This window comes from Giraffa tippelskirchi, chromosome 6, assembly GCF_054371585.1.
Source record: "Giraffa tippelskirchi isolate mGirTip1 chromosome 6, T2T-mGirTip1v1.2.pri, whole genome shotgun sequence".
NCBI classification, from domain to species: Eukaryota; Metazoa; Chordata; class Mammalia; order Artiodactyla; family Giraffidae; genus Giraffa; species Giraffa tippelskirchi.
The window spans coordinates 93,853,067-93,869,148 of record NC_137280.1 but is presented as its reverse complement, the minus strand read 5'-3'; the positions used below and the strand labels follow the sequence as shown (position 1 = coordinate 93,869,148).

The window sequence follows — 16,082 nt, the reverse complement described above, 5'->3', positions numbered from 1 at the left end:
TTAGATGGCCCTTCACATCAGGTGGCCAAAGTTTTGGAGCTTCAATTTCAGCATCAGTCCTTCCAATGAATATTAAGGGTTGATTTCCTTTAAGATTGACTGGTTTGATCTCATCATCTTATTTAATCCTCTGAACAACTCTATTGGGTGGGTTCTATTATTGCTTTCATTTTAAAGATGAGGAAACACAGACACAGAGAGATGAATTTTCTTATCCAATGTATTAGCTCAGACTGCCATAGCCAGATACCATAGACTGGGGGTGGGGGCTTCATCAACAGAGATTTATTATCTCACAGTTTTGGAGGCTGGAGGTCCAAGATTAAGTATCAGCATGGTAGGGTTCTGGAGAGAGCTCTCTTCCTGCCTTGTACAAGCTGCATTCTTGCTGTGTCCCCACATAGCAGAGAGAGAGAGCTCTTGTGTTTGGCCTCTTTTTTCAAAAGTATAACATGTATTTCTTTTTTACACATGGTTGCATCTTATTTATTTGGCTGTGTTGTGTCTTAGTTGTGGCACTCATAGCCTCCCTTGTGGTCCATGGACTCATTAGTTGTGGCACACATGCTCAGTAGTTGTGGTGTGGGGGCTTAGTTGCTCCACGGCACGTGGGATATTAACTCCCTGACCAGGCATTGAACCTGCATCCCCTGCATTGCAGGGCAGATTCTTAACCACTGGACCATCAGGAAAGTCCCTCTTCCTCTTCTTTTTAGGGCATTAATCCCATCACAAGAGCTCCACACTCAAGATCTCATCTAAACCTAATTGTTTTCCACATCCAAATGCCATCCCACTGGGGGAGATGAATTTTGGGGAGACATAATTCACTCCATAACGTCCAGTAACACAGAGATTATAAGGGTCAGAGCCAGGCTTTGAACTCATGACATCCATGCTCTCTACCCCTCCACTCGAATACAGTGATTCCTTGGAGAGGAATTGAAATTCATTAACAAAAGAGGGGAGTGATGAATTTGAAGCTGAGGGAACACACGTGAGAGAGAATGAGCCTCATGAACCTACAGATAATTGATGAATTTGAATCATGAATTATGAAGGCATTAGAAGCAAAATATGAGAGATTTTCCTGGCAGTCCAGTGGCTAAGACTTCACCTTCCAATGCAGTGGGTATGGGTTTGACCCCTGGCTGGGGAGTTAAGATCCCACTTGCCTCACAGCCAAAATCCCAAAACATAAAACAGAAGAAATATTGTAACAAATTCAGTAAAAATTTTAAAATAATGTTGTTTGGTCGCTAAGTCACATCTGATTCTTTTGCAACCCCATGGACTGTAGTCTCCTCTGTCCATGGGATTATCCAGGCAAGAATACGGGATTGGGTTGCCATTTCCTTCTCCAGGGTATCTTCTGGACTGAAGGATCGAACTCATGTGTCCTACTTTGGCAGGCAGGTTCTTTACCACTGACTCACCAGGGAAGCTTTGGTCCACATAAAAACAATCTTAGAAAAAAAAAAAAAAAAAGAAAGGAAAAGATGAGCTCAGCTGGGAACAGACTCTCAGGGTCTTACATGTTCTAATGAGGAGTATGGATTTTGTCCTGAGCTGTGGGGGATCCTCATCAGAAGATTTTCATGGGTCACACACATCTCTAAATCCTTTCTTTTTGTAGTGACACAAATATGTTTAAGAAGGTGAGCCTGAAGGAGACAGAGAAACCCATTGGCTTTAGTCAGTGATAGGACTGTGAACTGCTACTGTACTCTCATCATTCTTCTGCATTTTTATTTTCCGCTTAGATGTGGGCGAATGTTCCAGGAACTCAACTCTTTGTGGTCCCAGTTCTGTCTGCACTAACATCCCAGGAAAATACAGTTGCTCCTGCTTGCCAGGGTTCTTTTCACCTGATGTATGGAGCCCTGAAAAACCTGAGGCTTTCAAGTGTTCAGGTAACTCTTCCAGCCATTTTGGGGACTTCTCAGTGGGTGTCAAACTATCCTGAAACATGGTGACTTATCACAACAGTCGTTTGTTCTTTTTAAAAAAGTATTTATTTATTTGGCTGCTTTGGGTCTTGTCATGGCACATGGGATCTTTTGCTGGCATGTTCAGGCTTAGTTGCTCCATGGCATTTGAAATCTTAGTTCCCCAACCAAGAACTGAACCCATGTCCCCTGTTTTGGAAGATGGATTCTTAACTACTGGACCACCAGGGAAGTCCCCAGTCATTTGTCTTTGCCCATGATTCTGTGGGTTGACCATATGGTTTTTTGGGGACCCTAGCATGGTTGGCAGGTCCAAAATAACCTTGCTTACATGGCTGGTAGTTGGCATCGACCTCTGGCTGGGAGTTCAGCTGGCCCTTCAGTTTTCCTAATGGACTTTTCCTCATGGCTGCTTGGGCTTCCTCAGAGCATGGCAGCTGGCTCAGAAACCCTCAGAGGGACATTGATTATACAGCCAGGGTTCCTCAACTTTGGTACGATTGACTTTAGGGGCTGGATAGCTCTTTGTTGTGTGTCAGGGATGCTGACCTGTGCATGATAGGGTATTTGGCAGGGTCTTTGGTCTATACCTATTGGATCCAAGTGACCACTAAAAATTTCTCCAGACGTTGCCCCAAGGTCCCTCAGTTGAGAACCACTAGCTCAACACAATAAAAATTTCTTACTCTCACACCAATTCAATACGGATATACTTGGCCGAGGAGCAGCTTTCCTCCATGGAGTGATATAGGGAACTAGTTTCTTTGTATCTCTTGGTTCTTCTATCCCTTACAACATTAGAATGCCTGGTTCCAGGGGCTTCTCTAGTGTGGTTAAGACTCCATGGTCCCAATGTAAGGGGTGCAAGTTCCACCTTTGGTTAGGGGACTAAGGCCCCACTTAGGCCATGTGGGCATGGCCAAAAGATTTTAAAAAGAAACTCCTGGTTACAGTCAGTGGTGGGGAAAAAGAGAAAAGGTACAGCGACTTCTTAACCCCTTGGCCCAGAAGTTACATGTCATACTCCTTCACATCCCATAAATGAATGCTAGTCATATGATCCCATCTAGCTGCAGAGGATTCTGGGAAATGTAGTCCCTGGTTGGGCTGTTATGTTTTAGCAAGAACTTTTTGCTTTGAGGGGCTTCCCTGGTGGCTCAGCGGTAAAGAATCTGCCTGCAATGCAGGAGGTGCAGGTGACGTGGTTTCCATCCCTGGATGGGGAAGATCCCCTGGAGGAGAACATGGCAACCCTCTCCAGCATTCAGAATCCCATGGACAGAGGAGCCTGGTGGGCTACAGCTCACAGGGTCGCAAAGAGTTGAACATCACTGAAGCAACTGAGCACATGTGCACCCTCTGCTTTGAAAGGGGGAGTGTGATTTTTGTGGGCTTGGCGGCCCATCCTGCATCATGCTTGGTCTCTACTCCACAGATGTTGATGAGTGCCTTGACAGATGCCTTTCCAATGGGACATGTACCAACACCCCTGGGAGCTATTTTTGCACCTGCCACCCTGGCTTTGCACCAAACAATGGACAACTCAACTCCATAGGTCAAAAGGCGGACTGCATAGGTGAGGAGGAAGTTTGCTGCACCTCCTTGGAAAGAAGTATCTCCTTACTCCTCTGCACTGTTTGACGTCTTTGAGTTTTTTGCAGATATTGACGAATGCCTTCAGGATCCCTCACGGTGCGGCCCAAATTCTGTCTGCACCAACACCCTGGGCTCCTACAACTGTAGCTGCGTCGTAGGTTTTCATCCCAATCCAGAAGACTCCTGGAAACACGGCAACTTCAGCTGCCAAAGTAATAATCTCCTTACATGTCTTGGCAATGGAATCTGTGTCTTGCTTTGTAGAATTCTCACTTTTTCTCATTCTCTGGATTCTCCTCTTTTTTTTTTTTTACTTTATCTACATATTCTCTTATTTTCTGTTCACTTGTTCATTCATTAATCACTCATTTGATAAATTATTTTTGGAGCATCTGCTAATTAATGAATTCAACAGTCCCCTGCACTAGGTCCTGAGGATTTAATCCTGGATATGATAGACATGATAGCTAGTCTCATGGAGCTTATAGTCTAGGGAAGGGAGCACATGCATAATTATTGAATAACCACAATGAGTGTGACAATTGAAAAATTGCAGTGCACTTTGTTGTGCATTGTGTAGTGGGATATTTAATATGCTCTGTGAAGTGCCATTTAAACAGAAACTTGGAAGAAGAGTGTGGATTATCTAGATGAAGAGTAGAGATCATGATGCTCCAAATGATAGCATGTGCAAAGGCCTTGAGGCTAATGCAAAGTGAGGAGGGTATGGGAAAATGGCATTTACTTCATCTGAGGATGTGGGCAGAGGTCAGCTTCTGCAGAACTTGTGTGCTGTGTAAAGAATTTGGTAGTCTTTTTGCTGAGAACCATGGGGAACTTTGAAAGGTTTAAAAATTTTAAAGTTATGGACTATTTGATGTGTTAAAAGTATAGATAACTTATATGGAGGCAAAAGGGTATAATAATGAGTATATCTTAAGTCCTTAGCAACATAAGAACTAGAACATCATCAATGCCAATGCACATCCCTGACTCCTCTGAAGAGAGGCCCACTTGGAACTTTGTAATTCCTGAACTTAAAATATTTCCCCTCTAAACATTCCTTGTTTAGTATGGTTTGCTTTGGAGCTTTATAAAAATGGTATTGTATTATGTATAGTCTTTTCTGACTTGCTTTCTTCACTTGCTATCATGCTTCTCAGAATCACTGCTGTAGTGTGCAGCTATAGTTTGTTCATTTCCACGGTTGTATTGTATAACATGGCAATGGATGGATTTCAAGCAGGGGATGATAAACGCAGATTTGCAGGGGTTAAGTTTGATTTGGTTGCTTTTGTTTTCTTCTGAGGGGTTCCCTTCAAGTGTAAAGATGATGTGATACCCAACAACACGCAGGTCAAGTTATGCCACGTGGGAGCAGCAGTGGAGCCTAAATATGTAAGTATTTTTGAAGTTTCCTAGTTTTTGAGGTTTTTCCCAGAAGGCACTTAGGTAGGATGTTGTCCTGCAGCTTTTACAAAGACAAAAATAATTATGGCCTAGATCAGATAGATGTTTATTTCTCTCTTTGTAGCAATCTGAATGTAAGCTACTGAGATCTGACACAATGGCTCCATAATACTCTCCCACCATCAACACAAGACTCCCTTATTGTGGTCTAAAATGGCTGCTGCAGCTCCTGCCATCAAATCTGCATTCCACTTGGTGGGCAGGGGAGAAAGGCAAGTGAAAGGCACAGTCCTTCCCTTTAAGCATATGACCTAGTATCACTTTTGCTTACACCTAGCTTCAAGGAAAGCTGGAAAGGCAGGACATTTGCCTATCTAAAACTTGGGAATTCATTTACTCAAATAAGTAAGAATGTTGGAGTCTCACTTTTTGTGAGGTGTATTGCTGCATCTGTGTGATGTGGAATGGATGATACACAGCCTCCAAGCCAGACAAAGAGGAATTTGGATATCTTGATTTTCTAATGAAGTCATTCTAGTGAGTCAAGACTCCAGAAGCATTTTCAGAAACTGATGTCACTATATTAAATATGAGCTTATAAATTAGCTTTGGAATTCCCATGTACTTCAGACCATAGTTGGTTTTTTTTTTAATTGTGAAATTCACATAAAATTCATCATTTAAAGTGTACAATTCAGAAGCATTTAGTACACTCACAGTGGTGTGCAAACACCACTTCTATCTCCAAAGCTTTTTCATCACCACCAAAATAAACCCTATATACCCATTGGCAGTTACTCTGTCTTCCCTCCTGTCCTCAACACCCCCAAAACAGTGATCTAATTTCTATCTCTATGGACTTGCTCATTCTGGATATTTCATATAAATGAAATCATACACTATGTGGTCTTCTCTGTCTGGCTTCTCTCACTGAGCATCATGCTCTCAAGGCCCAACCATGTTGTAGGGAGTATCAGTGCTTCAGTCCTTTTCATAGCTGAATTATATTCCACTTGGACCCTGGTCTTTTCACACATTTTCTGTCTTTTTTTGTTGTTGTTCAATCACTCAGTCATGTCAGACTCTTTGAGACTCCATGAACTGCAGCACACCAGTTCTGCACTTTCCTGTCTTTCACTATCTCCTACAGTTTGTTCAAACTCATGTCCATTGAGTCAACGATGATATCCAACCATTTCATCCTCTGTCACCCCCTTCTCCTCCTGCCCTCAATCTTTCCCAGCATCAGGGTGTTTTCCAATGAGTCAGCTGTTCACATCAAGTGGCCAAAATATTGGAAATTCTGATTTTTTACCCCACTCAATAGTTTTGCTGTTGGTTGATGGTTTCTTTTCTTACTCATGGGAGAGAAAGGTGCTGTGATTCCAATTCTGATTAAAGGGTGAGTATTTATTTTCCTGAGAATACTATAGCCTCATGACACCTTAGGAATTCAAGACCACCCCATGTGGAGGGCTCAGTGGTCCAGTTTGTACATTTCATGCTTGATTAATGTTCACAGATTCTCTTCCCACTTGGATACAGGTTTCCTTTTGTGCGCTGATGAATGCCACCCTCAGCGTTCTGGACAATGTCTGTAGAAACCAAACCACTGTCGTCTCTCTGAAGGTAACACTGAAGTCTTTGTAATCATGTTTTGAGTTTTGAACATCTTGGGGGCATACCTTGGGTGCAGAACATCCTCTTTAACATAAAGAGTTGTGAGTTAATCTATTCCAGTTGTAAGGTTTAATCTATTCCAGTTGTAAGGTTTGAAAAATTAACTTGCAGAAAAATTGCCTTTTTTCTGTAGTTTTGTGGAGTTTATTACCCGAGTAGGTTTGTGTGATTACCACCACAATTAGACAATAGAACTGTTCCATCCCTCTCCCCCTACAACTTCCCTGGGCTTCCTTTTTTTTTAGCTTAAAAAATTAAAAAAATAATTTTTGGCTGCATGACATGTGGGATCCTAGTTCCCCAACCAAGGATCAAACCTGCACCCCCAGCAGTGGAAGTGCAGAGTCTTAACCACTGGACCACTGAAGAAGTTCCTTGGGTTTCCTCTTTATAGCCATATATTCAATCCCTTCACCATTAGCTCCTGTGAATTCCTGATCTGTTCTCTGCCATTTTATTTTTTTTTTATTTTTTTTTATTTTATAAATTTATTTATTTTAGTTGGGGGCTAATTACTTTACAATATTGTAATAGTTTTTGCCATACATTGACATGAATCAGCCATGGGTTTACATGTGCTCCCCTTCCTGGACCCCCCATCCACCTTCCTCCCCATCCCATCCCTCTGGGTCATCCCATTGCCCCGGCCCTGAGCCCTTGTCTCATGCATCGAACATGGAATGGTGTTCTGTTTCACATATGATAATATACATGTTTCAATGCTATTCTCCCAGAACGTCCCACCCTCACCTTCTCCCTCAGAGTCCATAAAATTGTTCCATGCATCTGTGTCTCTTATTCTGTCTCGCATATAGGGTTATCGTTACCATCTTTCAAATTCCATATATATGCATTAGTATACTGTATTGGTGTTTTTCTTTCTGGCTTACTTCACTCTGTATAATGGGCTCCAGTTTCATCCATCTCAGTAGAACCGATTCAAATGTATTTTTTTTTAATGGCTGAGTAATATTCCATTGTGTATATGTACCACAGCTTCCTTATCCATTCGTCTGCTGATGGACATCTAGGTTGCTTCCATGTCCTGGCTATTGTAAACAGTGCTGCGATGAACATAGGGGTACATGCGTCTCTTTCAATTCTGGTTTCCTCGGTGTATATGCCCAGCAGTGGGATTGCTGGGTCATATGGCAGTTCTATTCCCAGTTTTTTAAGGAATCTCCACACTGTTCTCCATAGTGGCTGTACTAGTTTGCATTCCCACCAACAGTGTAAGAGGGTTCCCTTTTCTCCACACCCTCTCCAGCATTTATTGCTTGTAGACTTTTGGATAGCAGCCATTCTGACTGGTGTGAAATGATACCTCATTGTGGTTTTGATTTGCATTTCTCTAATAATGAGTGATGTTGATCATCTTTTCATGTGTTTGTTAGCCATCTGTATGTCTTCTTTGGAGAAATGTCTGTTTAGTTCTTTGGCCCATTTTTTGATTGGGTCGTTTATTTTTCTGGAATTCAGCTGCAGAAGTTGCTTGTATATTTTTGAGATTAATTGTTTGTCTGTTGCTTCGTTTGCTATTATTTTCTCCCATTCTGAAGGCTGTCTTTTCACCTTGCTTATAGTTTCCTTTGTTGTGCAAAAGCTTTTAATTTTAATTAGGTCCCATTTGTTTATTTTTGCTTTTATTTCCAATATTCTGGGAGGTGGGTCATGGAGGATCCTGCTGTGATTTATGTCGGAGAGTGTTTTGCCTATGTTTTCCTCTAGGAGTTTTATAGTTTCTGGTCTTACATTTAGATCTTTAATCCATTTTGAGTTTATTTTTGTGTACGGTGTTAGGAAGTGTTCTAGTTTCATTCTTTTACAGGTGGTTGACCAGTTTTCCCAGCACCACTTGTTAAAGAGATTGTCTTTTCTCCATTGTATATTCTTGCCTCCTTTGTCGAAGATAAGGTGTCCATATGTGCGTGGGTTTATCTCTGGGCTTTCTATTTTGTTCCATTGATCTATATTTCTATCTTTGTGCCAGTACCATACTGTCTTGATGACTGTGGCTTTGTAGTAGAGCCTGAAGTCAGGCAGGTTGATTCCTCCAGTTCCATTCTTCTTCTTCAAGACTGCTTTGGCTATTCGAGGTTTCTTATATTTCCATACAAATTGTGAGATGATTTGTTCTAGTTCTGTGAAAAATACCATTGGTAGCTTGATAGGGATTGCATTGAATCTGTAGATTGCTTTGGGTAGTATACTCATTTTCACTATATTAATTCTTCCAATCCATGAACACGGTATATTTCTCCATCTGTTTGTGTCCTCTTTGATTTCTTTCATCAGTGTTTTATAGTTTTCTATATATAAGTCTTTTGTTTCTTTAGGTAGATATATGCCTAAGTATTTTATTCTTTTTGTTGCAATGGTGAATGGTATTGTTTCCTTAATTTCTCTTTCTGTTTTCTCATTATTGGAGTATAGGAATGCAAGGGATTTCTGTGTGTTAATTTTATATCCTGCAACTTTACTATATTCATTGATTAACTCTAGTAATTTTCTAGTAGAGTCTTTAGGGTTTTCTATGTAGAGGATCATGTCATCTGCAAACAGTGAGAGTTTTACTTCTTCTTTTCCTATCTGTATTCCTTTTATTTCTTTTTCAGCTCTGATTGCTGTGGCCAAAACTTCCAAAACTATGTTAAATAGTAGTGGTGAAAGTGGGCATCCTTGTCTTGTTCCTGATTTTAGGGGAAATGCTTTCAATTTTTCACCATTGAGGATAATGTTTGCTGTGGGTTTGTCATATATAGCTTTTATTACGTTGAGATATGTTCCTTCTATTCCTGCTTTCTGGAGGGTTTTTATCATAAATGGATGCTGAATTTTGTCAAAGGCTTTTTCTGCATCTATTGAGATAACCATGTTTTTTTTTTCTTTCAATTTGTTAATGTGGTGTATTACATTGATTGATTTGCGGATGTTAAAAAAACCTTGCATTCCTGGGATAAAGCCCACTTGGTCATGATGTATGATCTTTTTAATATGATGTTGGATTCTGTTTGCTAGAATTTTATTAAGGATTTTTGCATCTATGTTCATCAGTGATATTGGCCTGTAGTTTTCCTTTTTTGTGACATCTTTGTCTGGTTTTGGAATTAGGGTGATGGTGGCCTCATAGAATGAGTTTGGAAGTTTACCGTCTTCTGCAATTTTCTGGAAGAGTTTGAGTAGGATAGGTGTTAGCTCTTCTCTAAATTTTTGGTAGAATTCCGCTGTGAAGCCGTCTGGTCCTGGGCTTTTGTTTGCTGGAAGATTTCTGATTACAGTTTCGATTTCCGTGCTTGTGATGGGTCTGTTAAGATCTTCTATTTCTTCCTGGTTCAGTTTTGGAAAGTTATACTTTTCTAAGAATTTGTCCATTTCTTCCAAGTTGTCCATTTTATTGGCATATAGCTGTTGGTAGTAGTCTCTTATGATCCTTTGTATTTCTGTGGAATCTGTTGTGATCTCTCCATTTTCATTTCTAATTTTGTTGATCTGATTCTTCTCCCTTTGTTTCTTGATGAGTCTGGCTAATGGCTTGTCAATTTTGTTTATCTTCTCGAAAAACCAGCTTTTAGTTTTGTTGATTTTTGCTATGGTCTCTTTTGTTTCTTTTGCATTTATTTCTGCCCTAATTTTTAAGATTTCTTTCCTTCTACTGACCCTGGGGTTCTTCATTTCTTCCTTCTCTAGTTGCTTTAGGTGTAGAGTTAGTTGATTTATTTGATTTTTTTCTTGTTTCTTGAGGTATGCCTGTATTGCTATGAACCTTCCCCTTAGTATTGCTTTTACAGTGTCCCATAGGTTTTGGGTTGTTGTGTTTTCACTTTCATTCGTTTCTATGCATAATTTTATTTCTTTTTTGATTTCTTCTGTGATTTGTTGGTTATTCAGAAGCGTGTTGTTTAGCCTCCCTATGTTGGAATTTTTAATAGTTTTTTTTCCTGTAATTGAGGTCTAATCTTACTGCATTGTGGTCAGAGAAGATGGCTGGGATGATTTCAGTTTTTTTGAATTTACCCAGGCTAGATTTATGGCCCAGGATGTGATCTATCCTGGAGAAAGTTCCATGTGCACTTGAGAAAAAGGTAAAATTGATTGTTTTGGGGTGGAAAGTCCTGTAAATATCAATTAAATCTAATTTGTCTATTGTATCATTTAAAGTTTGTGTTTCCTTGTTAATTTTCTGTTTAGTTGATCTATCCATATGCGTGAGTGGAGTATTAAAGTCTCCCACTATTATTGTGTTATTGTTAATTTCCCCTTTCATACTTGTTAGTATTTGCCTTATATATTGTGGTGCTCCTATGTTGGGTGCATATATATTTATGATTGTTACGTCTTCTTCTTGGATTGATCCTTTGATCTTTATGTAGTGTCCTTCTTTGTCCCTTTTCACATCCTTTATTTTAAAGTCTATTTTATCTGAAATGAGTATTGCGACTCCTGCTTTCTTTAGGTCTCCGTTTGCATGAAATATGTTTTTCCATCCCTTCACTTTCAGCCTGTGTGTGTCCCTAGTTTTGAGGTGGGTCTCTTATAGACAGCATATATAGGGGTCTTGTTTTTGTATCCATTCAGCAAGCCTTTGTCTTTTGGTTGGGGCATTCAACCCATTTACATTTAAGGTAATTATTGATAAATATGATCCCGTTGCCATTTACTTTGTTGTTTTGAGTTCGTGTTGAAACATCCTTTCTGTGTTTCCTGTTTAGAGAAGATCCTTTAGCATTTGTTGGAGAGCTGGTTTGGTGGTGCTGAATTCCCTCAGCTCTTGCTTGCCTGTAAAGCTTTTGAATTCTCCTTCATATCTGAATGAGATCCTTGCTGGGTACAGTAATCTGGGTTGTAGATTATTCTCTTTCATTACTTTAGGTATGTCCTGCCATTCCCTTCTAGCCTGAAGGGTTTCTATTGAAAGATCAGCTGTTATCCTTATGGGGATCCCCTTGTGTGTTATTTGTTGTTTTTCCCTTGCTGCTTTTAATATTTGTTCTTTGTGTTTGATCTTTGTTAATTCGATTAATATGTGTCTTGGGGTGTTTCGCCTTGGGTTTATCCTGTTTGGAACTCTCTGGGTTTCTTGGACTTCTGTGACTATTTCTTTCCTCATTTTAGGGAAATTTTCAACTATTATCTCCTCGAGTATTTTTTCATGGCCTTTCCTTTTATCTTCTTCTTCTGGGACTCCTATGATTCGAATGTTGGGGCGTTTCATATTGTCCCAGAGGTCCCTGAGGTTTTCCTCATTTCTTTTGATTCTTTTTTCTTTTTTCCTCTCTGCTTCATTTATTTCCATCATTCTATCTTCTACCTCACTTATCCTATCTTCTGCCTCTGTTATTCTACTGTTGGTTCCCTCCAGAGTGTCTTTTATCTCCTTTATTTCATTATTCATTCTATATTGACTCCTTTTTATTTCTTCTAAGTCCTTGATAAACATTTCTTGCATCTTCTCAATCTTTGTCTCCAGGCTATTTATCTGTAACTCCATTTTGCTTTCAAGATTTTGGATCATTTTTATTATCATTATTCTAAATTCTTTTTCAGATAGATTCCCTATCTCCTCCTCTTTTGTTTGGTTTTGTGGGCATTTCTCATTTTCCTTTACTTGCTGAGTATTTCTCTGCCTTTTCATCTTACTTAGATTGCTGTGTTAGGCGTGGCCCTTCTGTATTCTGGTAGTATGAAGTTCCTCTTTATTGTGGAGGTTCCTCACTGTGGTTGGGGTTGGACAGGTGGCTTGTCAAGGCTTCCTGGTTGGGGGAGCTTGTGTCGGTGTTCTGGTGGGTGGAGCTGGATTTCTGCTCTCTAGAGTGCAATGGAGTGACCAGTATTAATTTTTGAGATGTCTATGGATTTGGTGTGCCTCTGGGCAGCCTGTATATTGATGCTCAGGTCTATGTTCCTGCGTTGCTGGAGAATTTGCGTGGTATGTCTTGCTCTGGAACTTATTGGCTCTTGGGTGGAGCTTGGTTTCAGTGTATATATGGATGCTATTGGATGGTCTCTTATTAATTAATGTTTCCCCTGGCTTTCAGTCTTATTCTTGCAGTAGCCTCAAGACTTCTCCTTCCATACAGCCTCAGTAATAAAACTTTTAGGTTAATGGTGAAAAGATTCTCGACAGTGAGGGATACCCAGAAAGGTTCACTGAGTTACATGGAGAGATGAGGTCAGGGGGGTGGTTTGAGGTGACCAGGAGGGGAAGAGGGGAATTCAAATGTGGAGAGAGCAATCTAGCCAGTAAGCACTTCCCCCTGTGCTTTCCACAGTTTGGAACCCTCAGAGTGGTTCACAGAGATACATAGAGAGGGGGGAGGAAGGTAATAGAGGTGAGCATGAGTAGAAAGGGAGGAATCAAGAGGGGAGAGAGAGATCTGGGCAGTATCCTGTTCCTGAAGTGTTCTCCGGTACCCAGATCACCCTCAGAGATTCACAGAATTGGGTTGAGAAGAGAAGGAGGAGGGTGGGAGATAGAGGTTCCCTGGGGGAGAAGAAAGAGCATCAATAGGGGGAGAGAGTAATCAGGCCAGTGATCACACTCCTGAGTAAAAATGGGTCCTAAAGATTGGGTTCTTAAATGTACAAAATTGATATCAAATATGTAAAACAAAGATTAAAAATCTAGAGTAGAGGTTAGACTCTTATAAAACTTACAATATAAAAAAAAAGAAAAAAGGAAACAGTGTAAAAAGAAAAAAAAACAGTTAAACAGTAAAAAAAAAAAGTAAAACAGGAAAAAAACATTAAAAAAAGAAAACACAAAAGGTATAAGATATATGTATGTAGTTTGCTTCAAAAATAGGGTTATTTTTTTTTGCAAGTTAATAGTGGGTTATGAAAATGAAAGTTAAAGGTGTAATAGAGGACTTGAAGAAAAAGGAAAGAAGAGAAAAAAAATTTTTTTAATTAAAAAAAAATAATAATAATAGTAAAAAAATATATATCCCGGACTTTCTCTGGAGCTGTTGTGAGCAGTGTGGGATCTGCTCAGTTTCAGATAGATCCTTATTCCTGCTTATACTTTTCAAGATCTATAGGTCCTTTTCAATGCAGTCGGTATTAACTACAGGGATTTTAATCTGTTGGCCTGTCCCTTCCAAAGCGCTTCCCTCTGTTTATTTGGCTTCCGTTTGGAGATCTCTTCAGTATCTAATTTCCGCCCTGCAACAAAGCGGTGGAGGTGATCTCTTTAGGTTCGCTTGTTCAATCGTGCTGTGGGGAGGAAGGAACACTGCAAATCTGGCGTGTGTGTGGTGAGCTCGCAGTGTCTCGGCCGCACTGGGTTCGGCCCCGCTCACGGCGTGTGTGCTTTCCCCGTCTACCCTGCTCAGGCTTCAGGTTACTCCGCCGGGGAGTGGGCCGGGGAGTGGGCCCTGAGATGCGTGCACTTCCCAGGTCTAAGCCGCTCAGGTTCAGGCTCCCGGTTACTCCACAAAGGCGCAGACTCGGTTTTGCCCACGGCTTGTGCCGTTCCCGGTCGGAGCTGCTCAGGCGGCCAGGAGTTTGGCGAGCGCGCTCTCCCCTGTTGGGGCGGTGCGGCTTATCACCTCCCTGGTCCCCGCCTGGGTTTACGGGAGCGCCCGGCTCCGGTGTGCTTTGTGTCGGTTCTGGGGAGCTGGTCTCTGGCTGCGACCCTCCCGGCGGCTGTCGACCCTCCGGGATCTCAGGCAGTCTTTGCTTAGAAACTGGGAGCCTGTTTGCAGTTTGGTAGGGGGTGCCCTCTCTGGGGCCGAGTTTGCCCCTTTCCGGCTCTGGCGGGCCCCGCCTGCCCGCTGTGTCCGGCGGGGGATGGGGCGGTCCGCAGCCGGCTAGCTCTCCTCTGCTATCGCTCAGTCCTTTGTTCTGTGAGCGGGCCGGCAGTGCCTTAGAGTTGGGCTTTTCGCGGGATAGTTCTCTCTCTCTGGCTGTCCCACAGTTTAGGTTACTATCTCACGTTAGCGCCCTCAGATTGCCCTCGGGGCACTCGGGCCCGGTCCTTACCCTAGGCAGTGCCGCCCGCTCCTCTCCGTTCAGCCCCCACTTGCTGGTGGCGGATGATGCGAGCGTCTGGGGTTCTTTGCTGGGAGTTGCTTTAGGCACGTAATCTGTGGATTTTATTTATTTTTTCCTCCCAGTTACGTTGCCCTCCGAGATAAGAAATCTTCCCCCACACCCGCCGGTGAGAGGGTTTCCTAGTGCTTGGAAATTCCTCCTTTTTTACGACTCCCTCCCCGGGACGGGTCTCCGTCCCTAACTCTTTTGTCTCTCTTTTTATCTTTTATAATTTCTCCTACCTCTTTTGAAGATAATGTGCTGTCTTTGTGGAAGCCTGACGTCCTCTGCCAGCCTTCAGAAGTAGTTTTGTGAAGTTTGGTCAGCGTTCAGATGTTCTTTCGATAAATTTGTGGAGGAGAGAGTGGTCTCCCCGTCCTATTCCTCCGCCATCTTAGCCCCGCCCTCTGTTCTCTGCCATTTTAGTTTTATCTTTTCAAGAAGGTTTCGTAAACGGAATCACACAATAAGTGGCCTTTAGAGTCTAGCTTCTCTCAATAAGCACTGTGTTTTCAAGTTTCATCCACTTGGTAGCATGTGTCATTGCTTCACTCCTTTTTATGTCTGAGTAGTATCCCATTTTCTGGGTGGACCACGGGAGGTTTATCCACTTATCTTTGAAGGATATTTGAATTGTTTCCACTTGACCAAGATCTCTTCATTCTTCCACCCCCACCTCAACTTTCGATGATTATCAATAGAGCTATGATAAACATTTACGTGTGTGTGTGTGAACCTGAATTTTCATTTCTCCAGGGTAAATACCTAGAAGTGGAATGACTAGATCATTATAGTTGCAGATTTTATATAGATATTTTTATTGATATATAGTTGACTTACAATGTTGTGTTAATTTCTGTCATACAGCAAAGTGATTCAGTTATACACATATATACATTTTTTAAAATATTCTTTTCCATTATGGATTTATCATAGGATACTGAATACAGTTCTCTACAGTTGCAGATATTAAACATTAATTTCTATTAAGTCTTTAAGTTGAAACTAATGGATGTTATTATTTCATTGATAAATCTAAATGAAAATAAGAATGACACTTTCATTTGTATTCTGGTGAATTTTAAATTAATTAGTATAACATTTATTCATGAAGTGCATATTCATTCATAGAGTTTTCAGATTAAATCTGTATAAACAGTGAGCCCTTTTAACAAACTTATTTAAATTTCCACAAACATTTTCTACCATGTTTACATATATTCTCATTTCTCCCCAAATTTTAAGTACTGAATGAAGATTTACAAACCTAAGGCAAGGTTACTATACCTTTACATGCTGTGTGTGCCAAGTCGCTTCAGTCATGTCCAACTTATTGCAACCCTTTGGAGTATAGCCTGCCAGATTCCTCTGTCCATGGAATTCCCCAGGCAAGAATACTGAAATGGGTTACCATCT

At 41.1% G+C, this 16,082-nt stretch overlaps 1 protein-coding gene across 1 annotated transcript in view; it reads left to right on the top strand.

Moving 5' to 3' along the window:
• Positions 1-16,082, top strand: part of LOC145510863 (adhesion G protein-coupled receptor E1-like) — a 65,694-nt gene that overhangs the window by 26,854 nt on the left and 22,758 nt on the right. The window contains 4 exon segments of the mRNA XM_081503038.1: positions 1,764-1,913; positions 3,611-3,757; positions 4,855-4,943; positions 6,501-6,584. Coding sequence (XP_081359164.1) covers positions 1,764-1,913; positions 3,611-3,757; positions 4,855-4,943; positions 6,501-6,584 — 470 coding nt within the window.